This window comes from Bombina bombina, chromosome 10 (genome assembly GCF_027579735.1).
Source record: "Bombina bombina isolate aBomBom1 chromosome 10, aBomBom1.pri, whole genome shotgun sequence".
In the NCBI taxonomy this organism is placed as follows: domain Eukaryota; kingdom Metazoa; phylum Chordata; class Amphibia; order Anura; family Bombinatoridae; genus Bombina; species Bombina bombina.
Genome location: NC_069508.1, coordinates 183,012,537 through 183,039,041, shown reverse-complemented (window position 1 = coordinate 183,039,041; position 26,505 = coordinate 183,012,537). Strand labels below are relative to the sequence as shown.

The following is a 26,505-nucleotide window of genomic DNA, read 5'->3' as shown; positions in this document are numbered from 1 at the left end:
GGAGTTCGCTGCGCTGTATGTGCGTCACTCTCCTTCTCTATCCCCTCCGGTAAGGCAAGATGGCGTTTTGCCGCCAAAGCTCAAACTCACCCTCTCGACCAGATCTGCCTGTCTTTGTCGCCGGAGGTCACTGGTAGGTGATTTGTATCTCTGTCGCTGCCCTCCGATTTGAGTCTTGGGTTGCTACAGGACGGCTCACTGCCATCACTCTCCTTCTGCTTCTTTCAAGCGGTGCTCCGCGGTGGGGGAGTCAGGTGGTAGACTCCTTGCCGATAACGATGTCACTCCGGACAGGAGTAGGTGACCCCTGCCAAGGAATGTGGCTAGTTTTGGGCTAATACTTTAGGATTTGTTAAGTTACAGTGGCATAAGGTCCGGAGCTCCTTTCCCCTGCTTCCATTCACAGCGCCCGCCCACCGGAAGTCTGCAATAATACATTGTTTACTGAATTTCAAATCATCTGAAATAATAATTCCCACGTCCCATAACATTGTTGTAACACTCAGTAAAGTGTTGACTCTGAATTTTTCTTTCCTAAATGTATAATTTTGCACTTTACAGTTTTAAATTTGAGATCCCAGTCATTTCTCCAATCCTCCAATGTTTTTTATATAACTAGAAATTGATGTCACCACCTTATTCAGCGCTTCTTAATTTAGCAACAGACTGTTGAAAACATTTTTTTGAGTGGATGGGAAATATGAGTTCTGCCTCTTCCATTTACACGTGACACCATCTTGCACCACCTGATGACAGCTTAAAGGATCATAAAATACAGAAGAATAGCGTTATCACCAAATGCATAATAAAAAGACAATGCATTAGCCCTTAGTCTGAAATTCAAATGAGTAGATTTTTTTCTGACAACTTTAGAAGAACTTTAGAAGTTAGTTACATTTTAACTTCCCCTCTATCATGTGACAGCCATCAGCTAATCATAAAATGCATACATGTATATACTATGCACTCTTGCACATGCTCAGTAGGAGCTGGTGCCATAGAAATTGTGTATATAAAAAAAAAAGAATGTGCACATTTTGATGATGGAAATGTATTGGAAAGTTTTTTTTAAAATTCCTTTTTAATCTGAATCATGAAAGTTTAATTTTGACCTTGGTGTCCCTTTAATACAGCAGCCACAGGGATACAAGGGATGACCCCTCCTCATTTACCCCTAGAAAACAGTGAATTAGGGTAGATGTGCAGGACAACAGGACACATCCTATGTTATGCAAAAGAAGCTAATAAAGAAAGACTCAAACAAATGTATCAGTTTAATTAGAAATTGTTTCCTATAGACTAATACAAAAGTAGTGCTAGAGATACAAATCACTAAAATATAACAGACAGAAATACCTTTACACACTTTGGTTTATTAATAGAACTAATCCATAAGAAGGCACTGCATACTGTTACATAACAGATAGCTTACATAAAACAGTTCAGCTTTGTCTTGAAGTTTCAATAAACCAGAATACAAATAACCATTTGGTATCCGTTACATTTCTAACAATTTAAAGCAGTGGTTGGCAAATGTACAGGTATATACATTTTAAAAGCCAGACAGCTGTAGCAAAATTAAAGCCCTTAAAGGGATATGAAACTCAGGAATTTTCTTTTGTGATTCAGACAGAGCATACCATTTTAAAAAAGTTGCCAATTTACTTCTATAATCAAACTGGCCTTGTTTCCAGTGTATTCTTTGTTGAAGAGATACATAGGTAGGTGTCTGGAGCACTATATTGCAGGAAATAGTGCTGCCATCTAGTGCTCTTGCAAATAGATAACATTCTCTCTGAAGTGCTCAAGACTTCAACAAAAGATACCAAGAGAACAACGAAAAAAAAGTTGTATACTATTACATGCTTTGTCTGAATCATAAAAGAAATGTTTAAGGCTTCACGACCTTTTAAAAGAAAGAACATTTAATTTAATTACAAACACAATGTTAACTTCTTGTTAGACATTATGTTTAATTTTATTGTAGTATTTGACCCAGAAATGAATACCAAAACTTTATATATATCTGTATAATAAAAAAATGACATAACAGGAAGTGTATTCATATCCCATTACATGGTTTTAAACAAAGTGATTACACAGAAACAGCAGGGCAAAAGCAAGGCACTCTGGGAGCTGTATCTGGGTGATAGTTGCAAGAGTTAATAAGGATCATTAAATGGATAAAAAGGATGTGACGCATCTCTTGCAACAGATTTTCCATCCACCTGTAAAACAAATGAAATCATATTACCCAGCTATATATTACAGATACTTATTTTTTTTTTTTTAAAGAAAAGTAGATTTAAATAAAACGACAGGTAAATACACAGATGGTTTATTTGTTGTTTGTTGGGGTTTTTTCAAGCAAAAACACAAAGATATCATGCAATCTTCAATCAGGAAAAATATTTTAAATGAAGGAGTAAAGATAGATTATTATAAAGTGTTTAAAATTATTCCTAAGAATAGATGCCGGTCATATCAACCACTAAAATTGTACAGGGGGGTTAAGGCTGGCAAGTAAAGGGGTAGCACTACATTAAAAATAAATCTTTAGAAGGACTTTTAATGCTGTTGTTATAATCTCCTTACATGTCACTTAACCCAATGTTTTTCAACTACCCCTAACCAGCCAGATTTGTATGATATCTGAACCAGAGCACAGGTGAAATAATCAGCTGATCAGGTATAGCTACGTCACGTTGGTCTGCAGATAGGGGCTCCCAAGAGACTCTACTCAAATAAATGCACTTTTATTCATGCCACAAGATTACTATTACCACAGTGATCACCTGGCTATGAAAACTTACATACGAGCTTATTTTTTTAAAAGGGGCTCATGGACTTTATGATAAGGGTTCATGGGGGTCTCTAGGCCTTTTTAATGTCTTGTTTTAAATATATAGGTGTTGACTGTATTTAATACTGTTTATTTTATTATTGAAATTGTGCTTGTACTTTAACTCCGAAGACACACACACGGTTTGAAAGAACAGGTGATTACCTTTCAAACAGTGGGTCTTGGGAGTTTCTATGGCTTAAGGGTTTGAAATGGATGGGTTTGAATACATCTGGGTTTCCAGGGCTTTGTGAAGTCGCCACACCCATGAGTGGTGACGTCACCGGCATACCCAGATTCCCCCAGTAATGCAGATACCCTGAGCCACCTTGTAGGGCCTTGGTAAGTGCATAATAATTGTTTGCAAGAGAAGTGGGGATTATTGGTGGTTCAGGTGTGGATATTATTGTAGGACACCGTATGTGCTTGCATAATAAGTCACTAGATAGAATGATGTATACAAAGCAAGGACCAGTCTGAGAACAAGTGCAGATGTAGCATTCAATGAACTGTAACATGAAGTCAGTTTCTTGCCCATGCTCAGTAAACTTCTGCAGCAAAAAGCATGAGACAGAATGCAACTGGAGAGCTTATGTTCTTAACATATCAGCACCCTTATCTCACTAAAGGCTAAGAGGCCTATCTATCAAGCTCCGAATGGAGCTTGAAGGGCCGTGTTTCTGGCAAGTCTTCAGACTCGCCAGAAACACAAGTTATGGAGCAGCGGTCTAAAGACCGCGGCGCTGTTCCATAACCCTGTCCGCCTGCTCTGATCAGGAGGACAGGAATCGCCGCAATTCAACCCAATTGAGTACGATCGGGTTGATTGACACCTCCCTGCTGGTGGCCCATTGGCCTCGAGTCTGCAGGGGGCGGCGTTGCACCCGCTGCTGGTGCAATGCTGAATATGGAGAGCCTTTTCTCTGCGCATTCAGCGATGTCTTGCGGACCTGATCCACACTGTCGGATCAGGTCCGCAAGACCTTTGTTAAATTGGCCTCTAAGGCTGTGCCTACACTGAGAATTTCTTAGTGCTTATTTTGCAAGAAATCTAGTAAGGTGCATGCTGTTTTTTTATATTTACTTTTTTTTTTTTTTTTACTAAGGGAGAACTTTTTCATATCTTTCTAACTCACGTTGGAAAAAAAGGAAGCCACAAAACTTTCTTTGCACAGTAATTAAAATATTATCATTCGTTAACATTTATGGGGATACTATTCATGCAAAAAGTCACATTTACAATATGTTGTTTTATTTTTGACTTCCATTAAATACCCTACGGACATTCAGCTTGATTACGAGTTTTGAGCGATATAGGGAAATTAATGACTGCAACATTTTCTGCGTTATTTCACCTCCCTATAACGCTGCTATTACAACTTTTAAAAAAGCAGGCTTGTGCGGGCGATATGGTTGCATTGAGCTCCATACCGCACCGAAATCAAGCGATGCTTTGACATGCTCGTGCACGATTTCCCCAAGATATCAATGGGGAGCGCCGGCAAAAAAAAGCCTATCACCTGCAATCGCAGAAACAAAAGCTCCGTAACGCAGCCCCATTGATGTCTATGGGAAAAAGAAAAAGTTACGTTTAAACCTAACACCCTAACATAAACCCCCGAGTCTAAACACCCCTAATCTGCTGCCCCTAACATCGCCGCCACCTACATTACAGTTATTAACCCCTAATCTGCTGCCCCTAACATCGCTGCCACCTATATTACAGCTATTAACCCCTAATCTGCTGCCCCTAACATCGCCGCCACTATACTAAAGTTATTAACCCCTAAACCTAACCCTAATGTAACCCTAAGCCTAACCCTAACACCCCCTAACTTAAATATAATTAAAATAAATCTAAATAAACCTTACAATTATTAACTAAATAATTCCTATTTAAAACTAAATACAAACTTACCTGTAAAAAAACCCTAAGATAGCTACAATATAACTAATAGTTATATTGTAGCTATCTTATGTTTTCTTTTTATTTCACAGATAAGTTTGTATTTATTTTAACCAGGTAGACTAGTTAGTAAATAGTTATTAACTATTTACTAGCTACCTAGTTAAAATAAATACAAAGTTACCTGTAAAATAAAACCTAACATGCCTTACACTAAAAGCTAACATTACAATAAAATAAATTAAATTATTAAAATACAATTTTCTAACTTCCAAAAAAAAATAAACACTAAATTACAAAAAATAAAAAACAAAATTATCAAAAATAAAAACTAATTATACCTAATCTAATAGCCCTATCAAAATAAAAAAGCCCCCCCAAAACAAAAAAAAAACCTAGCCTACACTAAACTGCCTTGTCCCAAAGAAATCAGCTCTTTTCCCTGTACAAACAAATACAAACACCCCCCAACAGTAAAACCCACCACCCACCCAATCAAACCCCCCAAATAAAAACCTAAATCTAAATAAACCTAAGCTAAACATTGTCCTGAAAAGGGCATTTGGATGGGCATTACCCTTAAAAGGGCATTTAGCTATTTTACATTGCCCAAAACCCTAACCTAAAAAAAAAAAAACGCCCAAAAAACTCTTAAAAAAACCTAACACTAACCCCCGATGATCCACTTACAGTTATCAAAGTCCAGACATCCATCCTCATCCAGCCAGCGAAGTCCTCATCCAAGAGGCAAGAAGTCTTCATCCAGGAGGCCTCTTCGATCTTCATCCAGCCGGCGAAGTCCTCATCCAAGCGCAAAGAAGTTTTCATCCAGACGGCATCTTCTATCTTCATCCATCCAGCGCGGAGCTGGTCCATCTTCAAGACATCCGGCAAGGAGCATCCTCTTCGTACGGTCGTCGCTGTAAACTGAAGGTTCCCTTTAAGTGACGTCATCCAAGAGCGCGTCCCTTGAATTCCTATTGGTTGAAAGATTTCTATCAGCCAATAGGAATTAAAGGTAAAAAAATCCTATTGGCTGTTGTTTAGGGGTTAATAGGTTTATTATAGTGGCGACGATGTCGGGGAGCGGCGGAATAGGGGTTAATAAATTTTAATAGTGGTGGCAATATCCGGAGCGGCAGATTAGGGGTTAATACATTTATTATAGTGTTTGAGATGCGGGAGGGCCTCAGTTTAGCGGTTAATAGGTAGTTTATGGGTATTAGTGTACTTTTTAATACTTTAGTTATGAGTTTTATGCTACAGCTTTGTAACGTAAAACTCATAACTACTGACTTTAGATGGCGGTACGGATCTTGCGGTTATAGAGTGTAACGCTCACTTTTTGGCCTCCCAGGCAAACTCGTAATACCGGCGCTATGGAAGTCCCATTAAAAAAGGACTTTTTAAAAAGTGCGGTACTGATGTTGCGTGACGGACAAAAAGGTGTGCGGTACACCTATACCTACAAGATTTGTAAGCAGCGTTAGGGAAAAAGCAGTGTTATGAAGCATAATGCTGCTTTTTCACTCATAACGCCAAACTCGTAATCTAGCTGATTGTTATTAAAAGCATTCAGTTTATTCCACTCCACATACCGTAATTAAGGGGATAATATATCTCCAGTTCTTATTCAAGGTTCCAATTTGTTTCATTTCTTCTTCTGTCAAACAGAAATCAAATACCTGGCCAAAATAAAATCCGGCATTTGCAAATTATTGTGTTAGAATTGTTATTGTTAAAATCAATCATATTTATCAGCTCTAAATTACAACTTGTGATATTAACAAGGATTTAAATAAAATTCTTTGAAGATCCTTTTTTGCAGTTAATACCAGTTAATAGGTTGCTATTTGTTCTTGCGCTTAGCATATAATAATCCAGAAATACTTAGGTGAAATATTTTTGCAATTTCACATTATCAGACAAATTGACATAATAATAATAATGAGCAAAACAGCAATACAATGGGATAGATTCATAAATGGCTGTTAGGATGCTGACGGGTCTCATTGTTCATTCGTGAGTATATTGGAAAGTCATTAAAGGGACATGAAACCTAAATATTTTTTTGTGTGATTCAGACAGAGCAAACAATTTAAAAAAAATTCTATTATCAAATTTTCTTCGTTCCCTCGATGTTCTGTGTTGAAAAGATACCTAGGTAGGAATCTGGAGCACTACAAGGCAGGAAATAGTGCTGTCATCTAATGCTCTTGCAAATGGCTAACACTGCTACAATATAGTGCTCTGCACACGTGCATGCTCCTACATCCCTGCTTTTCAACAATATCTAACTAGAGGATGAAGAACTTATATATATAATAGAAATTAAAGAGGTAGTTTAAAATGCCATGATCTATCTCATTGTTTCTCAACCGCGGTCCTCAAGTACCCCCAACAGGCCAGGTTTTCATTATAGCTGAACTAAAGCACAGGTGAGGTAATCAGCTGATGGGTGAGAGCAGGTTAGTAACCATGGTGGTACTAACAAGCTGATTACTTCACCTGTGCACTGATTCAGCTATAATGAAAACCTGGCCTGTCTGGGGTACTTGAGGACCGCGGTCGAGAAACACTGATCTATCTGAATCAAGAACGAAAACTTTTGGGTTTCATATCCCTTTAAAGTGAATGTAAACTTTCATGAATTAGTGCCCAGTAGTTTTTAAAAATACTTTTACTAATACTTACCTTTCTCTTGTGCAAAGATGGATCGCCGATCCCCCGCCCGTAGTTCCTCTGTACTTATGTCACCAATGACGAAACCGGCTTGCTCCAATCATGGCTTCCCCTCCTCCAGAGCGTCCATCTCGTAAGGCCACGCCGTGATTGGAGTAAGCCGCGCCGTGATTGGAGGAAGCCGGTTTTGCTGTGTAAGTACAGCAGGAGAAGCGGGCGGGGATCGGCGATCCGGCTTTGCACAAGAGAAAGGTAAGTATTTGTAAAACTGCGCTGCAATGTAAACTTTCATGAATGAAAGAGCCCCTGTTTTTAATATTATTTTTAAAAACTGGGCACTAATTCATGAAAATTTACATTCACTTTAATCCTCATTCCTGCAATTAACGTGTGGAATTGCATGAGGTTCCCATTACTTTAGGTCTTAAACCAGAATCACCAGCAAAGTGGAAAAAAAACCAGTAATCACCATCGTACCACTTTAGAAACATGTTTACCAAATGGGTTCTGTGAATGCATATAATTGTTAAACATAAGCATGCCTGCTTTGTAAAGCTGTCTCAATGGATAGGACATCAATCTCACAGACAGGAACAAGGCTAGAGCACTCTGTGAAAAAGGCAATGTCATGAATGATACTGACATTACCACAATCAAGTTCACCCTCCCTATTCCTGGCCACTAGTTGGCATCAGGTGGAGAGATTCCTTAACTGTGAGTGACAGAGACAATACTAAACAAAGGCAACAACAGGGGCTGAGTATGCAAGAGTCCACGAAAAGCAGGAGCAGATGAAAGGCCACAAACTAATAGTAGACAGGTCAAGATGCTAGTAGAAGCAGAGAATAATAAGGCAAAGTCACAGGACTATCCGAGGTCAATGCAGGCTTCTAGCAAGACAAGGCCATAGGGCTATCCGAGGTCAAGGCAGGCTTCTGCCAAAGGAAGCCAAGAGGATTATCCGAGGCCAAGGCAGGCATCTGGCAAGATCACAGGACTATCTAAGGTCAAGGTAGACAGCTGGCAAGGCAAGGCCACAGGACTATCTAAGGTCAAGGCAGGCAGCTGACAAGGCGAGGCCAAAGGACTATCTATGGTCAAGACAGGCGGCTGGCAAGGCAAGATAACAGGGCTATCCAAGGTCAATGCAGGCAAGGTCATAGGACTATCCAAGGTCAAGGCAGGAGGCTGGCAAGGCCACAGGACAAAAACGGAGGTCAACGCACAAACAGACTAAAGTAATAACGCTAGAATGCAGGTAACAGGCCAAATTCTACTTATAAAGGCCAAGGGGTGTGTCTAATATCAGGTATATGACGTGCACGGTTACAACGTGCATGAACAAAGGACTACCATGAAGGCGAGAAGTGCATACACGCAGATAGTGTGCATTAGTACAGGTAAGATTACCTGAATAAATGCCAGTGCACGAACAGGCAATTCCCGCGCAACCATGCAACTCCGATGGCGCTAGACAGACACCCACCAATCTGGCAATTTAGGTACATGACGAGCAGGTTACTAATCTTTTTTATTTCTGAAATTTTGAGTTGCAAAGTTGTGGCAAGTTCGTTTTAGAACTGGGTTTCCTCTGCTCACTGGCTGCTATGGACAACTGTCAAAGAAAAAAGTTGGTTTATTCAGCACAGGGAGATCTATTTTAAAAAAAGCAATGCACTGCAATGCATTTTGAAATATCCTCTTTTAGATGAACTAGAGTAAAACAATAGAGTGCTTTTAAGTGAGCAAAATAATATTTTGATACTGTATTAATAACAAGTGGCTTATGTTGTCTGCACCCATTTAACAACCAACAACAAGATAACAGGGATCCAATCATATATTAAGCCTGGTGACTTACCTGAAGGTTCTGTAGAATGCGAGATGGGGTGACACTTTTTGGAATAGTGATAACTTTGCGTTGAACCTGCCACCTAAAATAGAATAATAAATTTACTTTTTATGTTGAGAAGAAGAATGCATAGTTGTAAAATGCAGATAAAACCATACTAACTGGTACTGATAGTTTCTAGAATCAAATTAATCCATTCTGATGCTTGAAGTTTTTTGTTCAACTTGCAAAGAGCTTATTTTGAAATGATTATTCAAATCAACCCATCGTATTACTGTCAATAAAGGGACACTGTACCCAAAAATCACTGTACCCAAAAATTATTTGTCATGCATATGAGAGAACAACATCTTAACATGCAGAATTGTTTTTTGCAAAAACAAAAGCAAGTAAAAAAAGCAGCAACAGGCATTTTAATTTAAAGTGAAAGTAATACAGAAGTGTACGTCCTTCTAATGGCAATTGCCTCTTCCTGTTAATGTCCATTGGTTGATAGGTACTTCCTGTTAATGTCCATTGGTTGATAGGTACTTCCTGTTAATGTCCATTGTTTTTTTTTTTGGTACTTCCTGTTAATGTCCATTGGTTGAAAGGTACTTCCTGTTACTTCTCAGTGAGAAGTGTCTGTTTACAGATTTTGAAGAAAAGCTTTAACCTTTATCAGCCCTTTATAAAGACACAGCCATACCAATAGGTTCACTCACTGAAAATTACATAACAGCCGATCAGCATTTGAACAGTGATTTCACAGCTACCCACAAGACTTTAATCATTCCAAATTAAATCCACTTAAAAATCTTGATGCACGTTAGAAGTCAAAATAATGATATTACATAAAGAATGAGCATTAAAGGGACATGAAACCCACAATTTTAAACAACTTTCCAATTTACTTATATTATTTTATTTGCTTCCTTCTCGTTACCCTTTGCTGAAAGGTTTATCTAGGTAAGCTCAGGGGCAGCAAAGAACCTAGGATCTAGCTGCTGATTGGTGATTGCATATATATACCAATTGTCATTGGCTCACTCATGTGTTCAGTTAGAAACCAGTAGTGCATTGCTGCTCCTTCAACAAATGATACCAAGAGAATGAAACAAATCAGATCATAGAAGTGAATTAGAAAGTTGTTTAAAATTGTATTCTCTGTCTAAATAATGAAAGAATTTTGGGGGGTTTCATGTCCCTTTAACAACAATGCAACACATATAGGGTTTATTAAATACATTTTTCTGTCTACTTGAGAAATCTTTATATTTCCCAGCTATAATCCTCTAGGTCCTGGCATTGGTTTTGTGCTAATTTCCCTCTGGTCAGCCAGCCCTGTGTCTTTACCCGAGGTTTGCTTGGTGCTATTGGTTCACCAGGACTGGCTACTACCCAAGTCCCACTGCCCCCGTATCCCCTGTGTACTGTAGCCTCCTCTGTCTGGGCCTGGTGTACTGCTCTCCTTCTGGCACCCGGTCTCTTCTTCCAACCGTTCTCTCCTCTAATTCAGTCCCAAATGCGCTACTTGCTATGTCACCCATACTCACCGGCCAATCATCAGCCTGGGTAACTTATAAGTAAACGTGTGACCAATGTTAATAAAGTCAAATTCTTTAAGCTATGTATAATGTGGTTTACATATGTTATGGGTGATGTGTAATGTGTCATAGCCTATTTGTGTGTAACATGCATTGTACATAAAGAAAGATTTCTTTATTTTATAACACTATTGTAACTTGTTTAAGAAACCATTACCAGTAACTTCTTGTATATTTTGTAAAGTGTATACATTAGCTAAGATATATTATTTTACTTAATATTATTATTTATTAATACTAATTTTCTCTCCCAAGAAGACATAAACTTCTTATAACACAACCTCTGACTTATGAAAGTTAGTCATGAAAGTTGATGCACTATCCACTTAAATCACCCACCACAATTATGAGCACTGTCCCTCCTTTCTCACTTTATATGAACCACGGGACCACTCAGATTCAATCCAGTAAACTCCCAGTAAAATGTATACATGCAGCTGCCATTGTGCAAGGCTACCACATAGCAGAGATATCAGCAAGAACAAATTCAGGCAGATGTGGCATGAAAATCTTTCCCAATTATTAGATACTGTACATGTAAAAACACCCATCAAAGAAAGTATCAAAACATCTGTTAAAACAAAGTAGCAGCACGAAAGACTGCAGCTCCGCGGCAGACCTGTTTTGTGCGCATGCGCACTTAGTCACTGCCCTTTGGACCTGTGGTCTTGCACAGATTTTAAAGCAGTCTCTTAAAGCAATATTATACAACAAATAAACAAGTTAATACTCCCCACTGTTACATTCTACATTAAAGACAGAATATACATTTATATAACTTACATGTATGTGCAACTAATGTATACAAAATTGAAGATGAGAACCATTAACACACGTATATGCTTCTCTTCTTAGAAATAAGCAGTTATATAAAAAGATCAATCAACATCTGTCTGTGGACTAGATTACAAGTGGAGTGCTAAATTATCTAAATTTGTCTGTTTGCAAGAGTGCGGTAATTAACCAGCCATTACAAGTAGCTGGTTATTGCTACTGCGAGCCGTAGACAGTTTTGGGGCTTTAAAGTTGGTGGGAGTGGTCAAAAGTGCCTTTACATTGCGGTCTATGGGAACTGTGTGTTGTCTTAGATCGCAATGTAAATATATACTGTATGTATATGATTATAATTATATATACATATATGTGTATGTGTTAAAGGGACAGTCAACACCAGAATTTTTGTTGTTTAAAAAGATAGATAATCCCTTTATTACCCATTCCCCAGTTTTGCAAAACCAACACAGTTATATTAATACACTTTTTACTGCTGTGACTAGCTTGTATCTAAGCATCTCCTGACCGCCCCTAATCACATGACTTTTAGTTATTATCTATTGACTTGCATTTTAGCCAATTAGTGCAGTGTCTGCCACAACCCACGGGCGTGATCACAATGCTATCTATATGGTTTACCTGAACTACTCTCCCCTGCTGTGAAAAGCAAATACAAAGCATGTGATTAGAGGCGGCCTTCAAGGGCTTAGAAATTATCATATGAGCCTTCCTAGGTTTAGCTTTCAACTAGAATACCAAGAGAACAAAGCAAAATTGTTGATAAAAGTAAATTGGAAAGTTGTTTAAAATTACATGCCCTATTTGAAAAATAAAAGTTTTTTTTGGCCTTGACTGTCCCTTTAATATGTGTATATACACATATTAACACATAAATATATATGTATATATTCATATACATAAATATTTTAAAATGCTGCCCATTGCTGCGCTACGTACCCCCTTTCCTAAGCGAGGTTCTGGTTCCCATAGAAGCCTATGGAAACACACTCTCCTGAGTGTAATGCTTTCAAGCACTGCGAACACAAGCTCGCATTTGCATTGTGATTGACTTGTAATACATTATCGTGTGCTGGTAACTAAGACTTTTAATTTCAAGAAAGCAAAATTCAACGATTTAAGGAAATCATTAAATAATATCAATTGGGACAATGTATTTTCTAATAAAAATACAGAGGATAAATGGATAATATTTAAAAATGTGTTAAAAAAGCAATCAAATTAGCCAAAATTGAAAATGAAAAATTAATTGCCAAGGATTCTAAGTCTAACCCTAAAAGGTTCTTTAAGTACATAAATAGCAAAAAATCTAAGAAGGATAATATAGGTACATTAAAATGTGTGGAGGGTAGCATGATAAATAATGACAGGGAGAAGGCTGAGGTACTAAACCAGTTTTTTTCTTCAGTATACACAAGAGAGGAACCATTGAATGATACTTTGGAACATAATAGAACATGCCAGTCCATACCACTAACTGGGTTTTGTTTAGAGGATATCAGGAAAAAAATGGAAAATATTAAGGTAAATAAAACTCCAGGCCCAGATGGAATACACCCAAGGGTGTTAAGGGAACTTAGCACTGTTATAGACAAACCTTTACTCTTAATTTTTCAAGACTCATTATCCTCAGGCATGGTACCCCAGGATTGGCGTAAAGCTGATGTGGTGCCACTCTTCAAAAAGGGAAGCAGGGATGATCCAGGAAGCTATAGACCAGTTAGTCTGACATCAATAGTGGGGAAGATATTTGAAGGGATTATAAGGGATTATATTGATGAGCATATTCGTGTAAACAAGATTATGAGTTCTAATCAGCAAGGCTTTAGGAGAAATAGATCATGTCAAACTAATCTAATTAGATTCTACGAGGAAGTAAGTAAAAATATAGATAAAGGGGAATCAGTTGATGTGATATACTTAGATTTTACAAAGGCATTTTATACAGTGCCACATGAAAGATTAATGCACAAAATTAAGGGACTGGGAATAGCTGAAAATGTTAGCTCATGGATAAATAACTGGATAAAAGATAGGGAGCAACGAGTAGTAGTAAATGGATCATACTCAGATTGGACAAAGGTAATCAGTGGCGTCCCCCAGGGATCAGTACTGGGCCCTGTTCTTTTTAATATTTTTATAAATGACTTGGAGCAAGGATTAAATAGCGACATCTCTATTTTTGCAGATGATACTAAGTTAAGTAAGGTCATTAGGTCAGAGCAGGACGAACTCTCTTTACAAAGGGATTTGCTAAAATTAGAACTATGGGCAAGTGAATGGAAAATGAGATTTAATACAGAAAAATGCAAGGTTCTACATTTTGGAAGTAAAAATAAGCAGGCTACGTATTTTTTAAATGGGACAAGACTTAGCCAAACACAGGAGGAAAGGGATTTGGGAGTAGTAATAGATAACAAGCTAAAGATGGGTGCACAATGCAGGGCAGCGGCTTCAAAGGCTAATAAGATACTAGCATGTATTAAAAGAGGCATTGATTCAAGGGAGGAAAGCATAATTCTGTCATTATATAAAGCCCTGGTAAGACCTCACCTTGAGTTTGGAGTGCAGTTCTGGGGACCGATTGCTAAAAAAGATATTGCTGAACTAGAAAAAGTTCAGAGAAGGGCCACAAAGCTAATAAGGGGATTGGAGAAATTAACCTATGAGGAGAGGCTAGCCAAACTGGGTCTGTTTTCTTTAGAAAAAAGGCGCTTGATAGGTGACATGATTACTTTATATAAATATATTCAAGGCCCATATACAGAGATGGCAGAAGCTCTGTTTATTCCAAGAAAATTGTTTCTGACAAGAGGTCATAATTTAAGGTTGGAGGAAAGGAGATTTAATCTCCTGCAACGGAAACGTTTTTTCACTGTAAGAGCAATAAAATTGTGGAACTCATTACCAAAGGAGGTAGTGAATGCCAATACCATAGATACATTTAAAAATAGTCTGGATAAATTTCTGTATATAAACAAAATTCATGTATATGATTGCTAGTATTAAATGGGTCACATTTTAATGGGGTTATTTAAAGGGACACTGTAATCAAAATTTTTCTTTTGTGATTCAGATAGAGCATGAAATTTTAAGCAACTTTCTAATTTACTCCTATTATCAAATTTTCTTCATTCTCTTGGTATCTTTATTTGAAATGCAAGAATGTAAGTTTATATGCCGGCCCATTTTTGGTGAACAACCTGGGTTGTCCTTGCTGATTGGCGGATAAATTCATCCACCAATAAAAAAGTGCTGTCCAGAGTATTGAAACCAAAAAAAAGCTTAGATGCCTTCTTTTTTAAATAATGATAGCAAGAGAACGAAGAAAAATTGAAAATAGGAGTAAAGTAGAAAGTTGCTTAAAATTGCATGCTCTATCTGAATTACAAAAGAAAAAATTTGGGTACAGTGTCCATTTAAGCTTAACTGGAGCTTTTTGTAAGTATTTTAGATTTGTATAGGTTGAACTCGATGGACTTCAGTCTTTTTTCAACCTTATCTACTATGTTACTATGTTACTATGAGTACTAATATCGCTTGTACACAAGCAATATTTAGTGCTCCATTTGTAATCTAGCCCTGTGTGTTTAATCCCTTGGGTAAACTCGTATGTAGGGTAAAAATACAAAAGATCTTACATGTTCCAAATTAATTTTGTGATTGAAGGAGATCATTTTACCTCCACAGTCACAAGGGAAAAATCACAATATCAGGTTTAAATTGTAACAATTCTCACATAGTTTATTTATTAACATGTGAGGGTTCTTACTCTGAATTTCATAAAAGCAGTAGATTTTTTTCTGATAAATTTATTTGTTCTCTCTTTTTCCGGCCCCCTGTATCATGTGACAAACATCAGCCAATCACAGACTAGTATACATATACTCTGTGAGCCTGTGCACATGATCAGTTGGATCTTGTTCCCCAAAAAGTGTCAATATAAAAAGACTCTCCATAATGTGATAATGGAAGTAAATTGGAAAGTGTCTTAAAACTGCACATTCTTCCTAAATCATAAAAGTTTATTTTGACTTAAAGGGACATAATACTCATATGCTGAATCACTTGAAACTGATGCAGTATAACTGTAAAAAGCTGACAGGAACATATCACCTGAGCATCTCTATGTAAAAAAGGAAGATATTTTACCTCACAATCTCCTCAGCTCAGCAGAGTAAGTTCTGTGTAAAAACTTATACTCAGCTGCTCCCAGCTGCAGGTAAAAACAATAAAAAAATGAAGAAATGAACAGCAGCCAATCAGCATCAGCAGTGCTGAGGTCATGAACTCTTTTACTGTGATCTCATGAGATTTGATTTAACTCTCATGAGATTTCATAGTAAACTTCCTTACACTGAATAGGGAAATAACATGAGAGTGCACAAGGCTCAATCCCTTAGCTGTCCTGGGACAGACATACTAATATGCTGCTTAGAAGTCCTTTACAATGGGATGTGGCTACTGAGGAACTTTTGAGGTAAAATATCTATCTTTTTTACATAGAGATGTTCAGGTGATATTTTCTAGTCAGCTTTTTACAGCTATGCTGCATCACTTTCAAGTGTTTAAACATTTGGGTATTATGGCCCTTTAAAGGGACATAAAACCCCCAAAAAATATTTTAGAAATCAGATAGAGAATACAATTTTAAATAACTTTCCAATTTACTTCTATTGTTTAATTTGCTTCCTTCTCTTGCTATCCTTTGCTAAAAGGTTTGTCTAAGCAAGCTCAGGAGCAGCAGAGAACCTAGGTTCTAGCTATTGATTGGAGGCTGCGTATATATATCGATTGTGATTGTCTCATCAATGTGTTCAGTTAGAAACCATAGTGCATTGCTGTTCCTTCAACAAATGATACCAAGAGAATGAAACAAATTAAATAATAGAAGTAAATTAGAAAGCTGTTTTAAATTGTATTATCTATCTGAATCATGACATATTTTTGGGGGGTTTAATGTCCCTTTAAGTATAGTGCTTCTATAATCTAATCCAGATAACTGCAGTAAGAAATAGAACAGTATAACACTGAACAGTGCATGATAGCTGAGACAAAAGGCTATCAAAGTACTAATTGTAAGTGATGCTGCCCACATAATAACAGTGCTTACCGTATCACAATCTGTGCTTCGGATCTGCCATACTTTTTAGCCATTGCCAGGATGCACGGTTCCTCCAGCAATACGGGATCCTCAGGCTTTCTCCAGCTGCGATCAGGTGAACCTAGTGGACTATATCCTGTAACCTTAATTCCAAGTGCTCGGCAGTGAGCGATCAGTTCATTCTGCGCAAGGTATGGGTGACACTCAACCTGGAAGAAAAAAAAATAGAACGATATGGTCAAAAGTCTTAAAGGGCCGTAATAGTAAACAAATATGTTACAATTTGCAAGAGCATGTAATTGTAAGATTATCGACCCTATGCTAATGTTTGTTTAACTCCCGCAAAGGCTCAGCTGTAGAACTAGTGCTTATGATTGGATCAGCGGCAAATTTCGCTCAGGATCTGCAGTTCTCCCCCAAGAAGACATCAATTACAGCCTCTGACTCATGTTAGTCATAACAAATTAGAGCATGTCATTCTCCCGCCATTATGCCCCTATACAGTGTATTGAATTGGCAGTTTCACTTTCTGATTTCATAGAATTGTCACTTTAGAGTAAACACTACAAGCATTAAAGGGACTGTGCACACAAATGTTCTGTCATCCATATGAATGTGCAGCATAAAAACCCATAATGCTTTATTTAAATAAAGCATTTATTTTAAAACAAATTATACTGATTTTACTACGTGCTAATGGGTTAAATATATAGTCAAAGTTGTGCCCCTCCAGATACAGCTGCTGAGCAAATAAGAAGCAGGCATACATGTGTATGCTGTAGCCGATAGTTGTATCTTCTTATGTAAAATGTTCCATTATTAAAGGGACAGTATACACTCATTTTCATATAACTGCATGTAATAGACACTATTATACAGAATAAGATGCACAGATACTGATATAAAAATCTAGTATAAAATGGTTTAAAAACGTACTTAGAAGCTTTCAGTTTAGCTCTGTTGAAAAGGCAGTTGGAAAGCCCACTGCAAGTGGGAAATAAGACCCTCCCCCCCTCCCCCTTTTTTTGCATATGAAAAGACCCTTTACACAAACAGGAGCAAGCTGGAGAAGGTAGCTGACGGTATTCACATAAAACTTTGGGGCTTGGTTAGGAGTCTGAAAATCAGAGCAATGTTATTTAAAAATAAGCAAAACTATATATTTAAAAAAAAAAAAAAAAAAAAAACAACTTTATGGGCTTTATAAATAGATCATCTACAAAACATTTATGCAAAGAAAAAATTAGTGTATAATGTCCCTTTAAGGTGTTCCAGGAGGGCTACTTTGACAGTGGCTGACAAGTTAAAGACATAGTAAAATAAGGAACTTTGTTTTTACATAAAATGCTCTGATTTGTGTAAAGGGTTTTAATGAGTACTAGCAGGAGGTGCCTAGCAGTCACTGAGCGTCATTAGGAAACACTGACTGTTTTTTTTTGTTTTGTTTTTTTTTAAACGGTTTTTATTAATTAGTTTCAAAATTACAATACAATATGTAATCAGCATTGTTTTGTCAATATAGATACAAGATATTTATACAACATTACAATATTAACCCTTTCGTGACAGGGTTAAAGTGCCTACATCGGAACAACTGTTCCGATGTAGACAAATTGAAACTACGCGATCGTGCATACGATCGCGAGATTTCAATTATTGGATCGCATCTGGGGGGCGTCCCTACAATCCTAGGAACGCCCTCCAGACCGCGATTAAATCCCTGAAGCACAGAAGGCTTCAGGACAGCCGTTAGTTATGACGTTCCATTCCGTCATAACGGCTTTAAAGCCCAGTCTAATTATGACGGAATGGAACGGCATAACGGCTTTAAAAGGTTAACTGGTGATACATCTGATGCAATGAGCATTTAGTTATTAGTAGAAGGTATATATAGTGGTGTTTTTCTAATGACAACTTTAAGTTGACATGTGACTTCTGTCGAGGGAATCTTGTCCTTTTTCCATAATATAGGGATTAGTTGTTTAGCACAATCTAACATTAGGATTAGGAGTGTAGACCTGAGTTTACATTTTAGTTTTACAGGCTTATGGAAAAGGTAGGTTAACGGTTCTACAGGAATGTCAGTTTGGAGAACTTTACCTATTTCAACAGCTATAAGGGACCAAAATTTGGTAATATTTGGGCACTTCCACCATATGTGTAGTGGCGAGCCAACTTGTCCACATCCTCTCCAACATAGAGTGTTAATATGAGGGTATATATTAGTTAATCTTAGAGGAGTATAATACCACCTACTAAGAAATTTCATGTTAGTCTCACGAGTTCTCATAGATGAGGACGAGGAGTTCATGTGGGAAATAATTGTGAGCCATTCTTTTTTACTAAGTGTGGTGTCAAGTTCCTGATCCCATTTCTTTGTATATGTGGGTAGCGTTCTTAGTTTGTCTTGTAAAATTAGTTTGTATGTTATGGATAAGAATCCTTTTGTTATCATGGGACTATAGCATAAGTTTTCTAGTAGTGTCAGGTTTCTGGATATATTAGATCTCTCTGGGTGGGAGAGTATGGCATAACTCAATTGTTGGTATTTGTACCAATGGTCAAACTGTTGTATGTTAAGCCTTAAAGGACCAGTCAACAGAGTATATTTGCATTATCAACAAATGCAAGATAATAAGACAATGCAATAGCACTTAGTCTGAACTTCAAATGAGTAGTATATTTTCTTTCTGACAATTTTAAAAGTTATGTCTTTTTCCACTCCCCCTGTACCATGTGACAGCCATCAGCCAATCACAAATGCATACACGTACCATGTGACAACCATCAGCCAATCACAAATGCATACACACTTATTCTTGCACATCCTCAGTAGGAGCTGGTGACTCAAAAAGTTTAAATATAAAAAGACTGTGCACATTTAGTTAATGGAAGTAAATTGGAAAGTTGTTTAAAATTGCATGCTCTATCTGAATATTGAAACTTTAATTTTGATTGAGTGTCCTTTTAATAGATCATTCCTAGGGCGTAATTTACCACTTTCTAGGACATCATAATAAGGGATTAAAGTGCAAACTGAGCATGGCTGGTTCGGTAAAATATGTTGTCTAGAGTTAAAGTTTGGGATAGTGGCAGTGGGGGTTAAGGGGGAGGGATTCGAGAATAGGGATGAATCTATCTTGATCAAGTAATCCCATAGTCTAAGTGTTTTAGTAGTTAGGGTAGATGCAGTATTTATAGCTTTTTGCTGTACCATTGGAGACCAACAGATACCACTTAGGATAGCAGAGTCAGCCAAGAAACACTCCAGATTTATTGACTCTTTGTCTTTTTAAATTTTGCTCCAATTTACAATGCATACTAAGTTGGATGCAACTTTATAGAATGTAACAACTTTATAGAATGTAATGTTGGGAACTCCCAATCCTCCTCTCTCTTTGGACATGTACATAGTTTTCATTGAAACCCTAGTCATCTGGTTAAACCAAATATACGTATTTATAGACTTTTGAAGAGTGCGCATCAATTGCTCGGCTATTTGTATAGGTAGTGCCTGAATCACGTAAAGTATTTTAGGTAGAATCATCATCTTCATGGAATTTAAACGGCCTAGCCATTAGTTTTATGTTCCCATTTTTGCAGCTCTTGTTTGATATTTTGTAATAATAGTAGGTAGTTTAATGAAAATAGCCTTTCTTTATCCTCTGTGATTAGGATCTCTAAATATTTTATGGATTTGGTCTTAAGTTGGTATTGAAAGGTTTGCTGTATTTGTTGTGAGAGGCATTGGGGATTATTTATATTAAGGAATTCTGACTTGGATTCATTAACCTTAAAGTTTTATAATTTACTATATTTCGCGAATTTTACTGTGAGCTCGTTTAGGGAAGTAAATGGGGAGGTAAGAGTGAGCATAATATCATCGGCATATAATGCCATTTTGTATTGTGTGTTGTTGACCGTGATACCTGTAATGTTTGGGTTTTGACAAATGTTTGTTGCTAATAGTTCCATAGCCAAAACAAATAGAATAGGTGAAATTGGGCAGCCTTGGCGTGTTCCATTTGATATTTCAATGGAGAATGACAATGAATCATTAAGAAATATATTTTGCCCTGGGGGAGTGGAATAGTGCAAATATTTTCCCAATTACTGAAGAGCCGAATCCAAATTTGTGCATTACAGCCTTTAAAAATCTCTAATTGAGCCTATCAAAGCCCTTTTCCGCATCTATTTTTAGGAATACCGCTGGGGTGTTGTTTTGTGAAACATAATCAAGGAGGTTAATTATTTTTATAGTATTGTCTCTGGCGTCACGGTTTGGTGTAAATCCCACTTGATTGGTGTGTATTCGATTGGGGAGTACTCTTAATACGGGCAGCGAATATTTTTGCGAATATCTTAGCATCTACATTTAGTAGAGATATGGGCCTAAAATTTGACTGTAAAGTAGGGGGTTTACCTGGCTTAGGTATGACAACTATATGTGCCTCTACCATGCTTTGGGGGAAAGGGTTATCATTTCCTACTTTATTGAAGAGGGTTAGGAGATAAGGGGCTAAGGTAACCTTGAAGGTCTGATAATAACGTACTGAAAAAGCATCAGGACCTGTGCTTTTACCTGCATTCATGTTCTTTATGGCTTGGGTCAATTCTGTCATAGTGGTCAGTGCATCTAGTTCTATTTTTTTTTCTGCAGTTAAGGTTGGTGTATTAGAATTCTCTAGGTAAGTGGAAGGGTTAATTTTCTAGGTTAGACTGATCTTCTGAAGTAGGGAGATTATACAGTGAATCATAGTAGTCTTGAAATTGCTTTATTATCTCGGGGGCAGTGATTAGTTTTTTTTTACCGGTGATATTCAGTTTGTGAATGAAGGATTTTAACTTTTTGGATTTTAAGTGTCTGGCTATCATTTTCCCTGCTTCATCCCCCTCATAGAAGAACCTTTGTTGATATTTCTGAGCTATAGTCTGCTGTTCCTGGGTTAATAATTCTTTTAATTTGTACCTACACGAAACACTGACCGTTTTATTAGTTTTAATTTATATTTTAACAACTTATACTTAAAGGGACATTAAACACTAAATACGTGCTAGATATAATGATGCATTCAAAGAAAAGATTAGTCTGAGTATAGCATGTTGATGTATTTTTTAAAGTTTCATTAGTTGTTTAAATATTGACAAAATAAGTGTAAAGTTTGAATGTCTATAAAACTATAGGAGCTGCCATGTTGTAACTTAGGTTACCTTCTATGCTTTGGCCAATTAGGGACAGTTATAAATTTGTCAGTAGAGTGTGCAGCCAATGGCTGTGAGGAATATGACAGTGTTCTTCCATTTCTAACAGGAACTAAAAAGCTCACAATTTCAGAATGGAATTACAGGAAAAGGGGACAAAATAAATAATGAACGTATATTGCAAAGGTTTTTTATTTATACAGTTTATTATATTTTATTACAATCTCAAAGTGTTTAATGACCCTTTAAAGGGACAGTCTACACCAGAATTGTTATTGTTTATAAAGATAGATAACGCCTTTTCTACCCATTCCCCAGTTTTGCACAACAAACATTGTTATATTAATATACTTTATAGCCTTTAAACCTCTAAATGTCTGCCTATTTATAAGGCTCTACAGACAGCCTCTTATCACATGCTTGTTTATTAGCTTTTTACAAGACTGCTAATCCATGTGATAGATAACATTGTGCTCTCTCCCGTGGAGTTGTGTGGGACACAGAACTAATTGGCTAAAATGCAAATGAATAGATAATAAATAAAAAATGATGTGATCAGGGGGCTGTCAGAAGCTGCTTAGATACAAGGTAATCACAGAGGTCTACACCAGAATTTTTATCGTTTAAAAGATAGATAATCTCTTTATTGCCCATTCCCCAGTTTTGCATAACCAACACTGTTATATTAATACACTTTTTACCTCTGTGATTGCCTTGTATCTAACCCTCTGCAAACTGCCCCCTTATTTCAGTTCTTTTGACAGACTTGCATTTTAGCCAATCAGTGCTGACTCCTAGGTAACTCCACGTGCATGAGAAAATGTTATCTATATAACACACATGAACTAATGCCTTCTAGTGGTGAAAAAATGGCAAAATGCATTCAGATAAGAGGCGGCCTTCAAGGTCTAATAAATTAGCATATGAACCTCCTATGTTTAGCTTTCACCTAAGAATAGCAAGAGAACAAAGCAACATTGGTGATAAAAGTAAATTGGAAAGTTGTTTATAATTACATGCCCTATCTTAATCATGAAAGTTTATTTTGGACGACTGTCCCTTTAATATAACCATGTTGACTGCAAAACTGGGGAATGGGTATAAAAGGGACAGTCTACACCAGAATTTTGATTGTTTTAAAAGATAGATAATCCATTTATTACCCATTCCCTAGTTTTGCATAACCAACACAGTTATAATAATACAATTTTACCTCTGTGATTATCTTGTATCTAAGCCTCTGCAAACTGCCCCCTAATTTCAGTTCTTTTGACAGACTTGCATTTTAGCCAATCAATGCTGGCTCGTAGGAACTCCACGTGCATGAGCACAGTGTTATCTATACGACACACATGAACTAACACCCTCTAGTGGTGAAAAACTGTCAAAATGCCCTGAGAGAAGAGGCGGCCTTCAAGGGCTTATACATTAGCATATGAACCACCTAGGTTTAGCTTTCAACTAACAATACCAAGAGGACAAAGCAAAATTGGTGATAAAAGTAAATTAGAAAATTGTTTAAAATTACTTTCCCTATCTGAATCATGAAAGTTTATTTTGGACTAGACTGTCCCTTTAAAGGGATTATCTATCTTTTTAAACAATACAAATTTTGGAGTAGGCTGTCCCTTTAACATTCTTTTTTTATAAAAAGAAACACAAAAAAGCTACATATGTAAATGATGCTCTTTGTTTTCTTCATGTTTTGAGTAGAATGTCCCTTTAACATAACAGATATATTTACAACAACCGAACAGCATATTTTAGCATAGCAGCATCTTCATTTTATTAAAATTCATTTGTTTGATTTTGTCTGCAACATTATGTTATATCCAGCAGCCATTCTCATCTAAAGTGGATTTATCTATACGAACCAGAATTCATTGTACTGATTGTATGATTTTTGTTTTATTATTAAAGGGACACTAAACCCACATGTTTTTCTTTTGTGATTCAGATAGAGCAACTTTCTAATTTACTCCTATTATCAATTTTTCTTTGTTCTCTTGCTATCTTTATTTAAAAAAGCAGGAACGTAACATTTAGGAGCCAGCCCATTTTAGGTTAAGCACCATGGATAGAGCTTGCTTATTGGTGGCTGACATTTAGCATCCAATAAGCAAGCATAACCCAGGTTCTCAACCAAAAATGGGCCGGCTCCTATGCTTTACATTCCTGCTTTTTAAATAAAGATATCAAGAGAACAAAGAAAAATTGATAAAAGGAGTAAATTAGAAAGTTGCTTAAAATTGCCTGCTCTGTCTGAATCATTACAGAAAAAATGTGGGTTTAGAATTCCTTTAAAAAGGCCTGCTGCAGTACTTCCACTCATCTCCACTAGAGGGTACAAGGGCATACTCCATAAATCAACCAAGTGGAGCACAAAAATATTAAATATACTGTGAACTAGTCATCTCTGGAGCTAAATCAATAGCACTTTTATTTTTGTCCTCATATTACAAGTTGAAAGTATTTTATTTATCACTCGAGCAAAAGTCTATGGCGCACAGACAGGGGCGAAACTACAGGGGGTGCAGAGGTCGCAATTGTGACTGGGCCCCCAAGGTTGGGGGCCCAGCTTAAAAAAAATGAAATAATAAACAAATAAACAATAAAAAACGTTGACCTGCCACTGCCTGCACTGATATCATGTGAGTGTGACATGATGCTTCACTAGTGTCTCTGACTACAGGGGTTAGTCTTTCTGTTTTACCCATTGGTGTTTATGTGTGTGTGTGTGTATGTATGTATGTATGTGACTGTGTGTGTATTTATGTATGTATGTGTATGTGTGTATGTATGTGTGTGTGTGTATGTATGTGACTGTGTGTGTATTTATGCATGTATGTGTGTGTGTATGTGTGTATGTATGTATGTGTATGTGTGTATGTATGTATGTATGTGACTGTGTGTGTATTTATGTATGTATGTGTATGTGTGTATGTATGTGTGTGTGTATGTATGTGACTGTGTGTGTATTTATGCATGTATGTGTGTGTGTATGTGTGTATGTATGTATGTGTATGTGTGTATGTATGTGTGTATGTATGTATGTGACTGTGTGTGTATTTATGTATGTATGTGTATGTGTGTATGTATGTGTGTGTGTGTGTGTATTTATGTGTGTGTGTGTGTGTGTATTTATGTATGTGTGTATGTATGTATGTGTGTGTGTGTGTATGTATGTGTGTATGTATGTATGTGTATGTGTGTATGTATGTGTGTATGTATGTATGTGACTGTGTGTGTATTTATGTATGTATGTGTATGTGTGTATGTATGTGACTGTGTGTGTATTTATGCATGTATGTGTGTGTGTATGTGTGTATGTATGTGTGTATGTGTGTGTGTATGTGTGTATGTGACTGTGTGTGTATTTATGTATGTACTGTATGTGTGTATGTATGTATGTATGTGACTGTGTGTGTATTTATGCATGTACTGTATGTGTGCATGTATGTATGTATGTATGTGACTGTGTGTGTATTTATGTATGTATGTGTATGTGTGTATGTATGTGTGTATGTATGTATGTGACTGTGTGTGTATTTATGCATGTATGTGTGTGTGTATGTGTGTATGTATGTATGTGTGTATGTGTGTGTGTATGTGTGTATGTGACTGTGTGTGTATTTATGCATGTACTGTATGTGTGTATGTATGTATGTATGTGACTGTGTGTGTATTTATGCATGTACTGTATGTGTGTATGTATGTATGTATGTATGTATGTATGTGAATGTGTGTGTATTTATGCATGTATGTGTGTGTGTGTGTGTATGTTTGTGGAACCAGCAAATTACAGACCTTGCTACTACAGCATGGGGGGGGGGGGGGTAAACTGTATCAGTCTATACAGTACCACTATAAACAGTATGGGGGGGGCTGGACCATGTCACAGACTGTGGTCACTTTATAAAGTACTGGGGCGGGTAGGGTCAGGCCAGCCATCTCATCGGCAGATTACAAACTGTGTTACTAACTCACTATATACAGTACTGGTGGGTTAAATAGTGTCACTATATACAGTAATAGGGGGTCAGACCATCTCACAGAAAAAAAAAAAAAAGATATGTATCAAATTCACTTTTTTTTGGGGGGGTAGGGTTGGGGGGTGGGGGGGCCCTTCTTAGATTCTTGCACCTGGGCCCTGCGGCTTCTAGTTACGCCTCTGCACACTGACATCTGGATGCTGGAGAGTGTGGGTATGCCAAGTCCCTCACATAAAAGACTTCTATGGGGGGGGGGGGTGCTGAAAAGTCAACTATCACTCGAGCACAAATAAAAGGATGGGCAAGTAGTGGAATTCTTCACTTAAATATAAACTATGGTGTTATATTAAAATGCAAGTTTAAAACACCGCACACATACATGTATACAACCACTATACACTCTCACACATATCCCTTTAAAGGAACACTAAAGTCAAAATTACACTTTCTAGATTCAGATAGAGTACACAATTGTAAACAACTTTTCAATTCTCTTCCATTATCAAAATTTCGCAATCTTTTTGTAGAGACACCATTCTGATGCACC

General features: G+C 37.1%; 1 protein-coding gene across 3 annotated transcripts in view; it reads right to left on the bottom strand.

Moving 5' to 3' along the window:
- Window positions 1-1,256: 1,256 nt before the first annotated feature.
- Window positions 1,257-26,505, bottom strand: part of AKR1A1 (aldo-keto reductase family 1 member A1) — a 75,474-nt gene continuing 50,225 nt past the window's right edge. For all 3 annotated transcript variants that reach the window (XM_053693580.1, XM_053693579.1, XM_053693581.1), the window contains 4 exons: window positions 16,774-16,973; window positions 9,292-9,364; window positions 6,347-6,433; window positions 1,257-2,228 (listed from right to left, as the gene is read on the bottom strand). In XM_053693580.1, coding sequence (XP_053549555.1) covers window positions 2,163-2,228; window positions 6,347-6,433; window positions 9,292-9,364; window positions 16,774-16,973 — 426 coding nt within the window. In that variant the 3' untranslated portion in view covers window positions 1,257-2,162. The remainder of the gene's footprint in view (window positions 2,229-6,346; window positions 6,434-9,291; window positions 9,365-16,773; window positions 16,974-26,505) is intronic.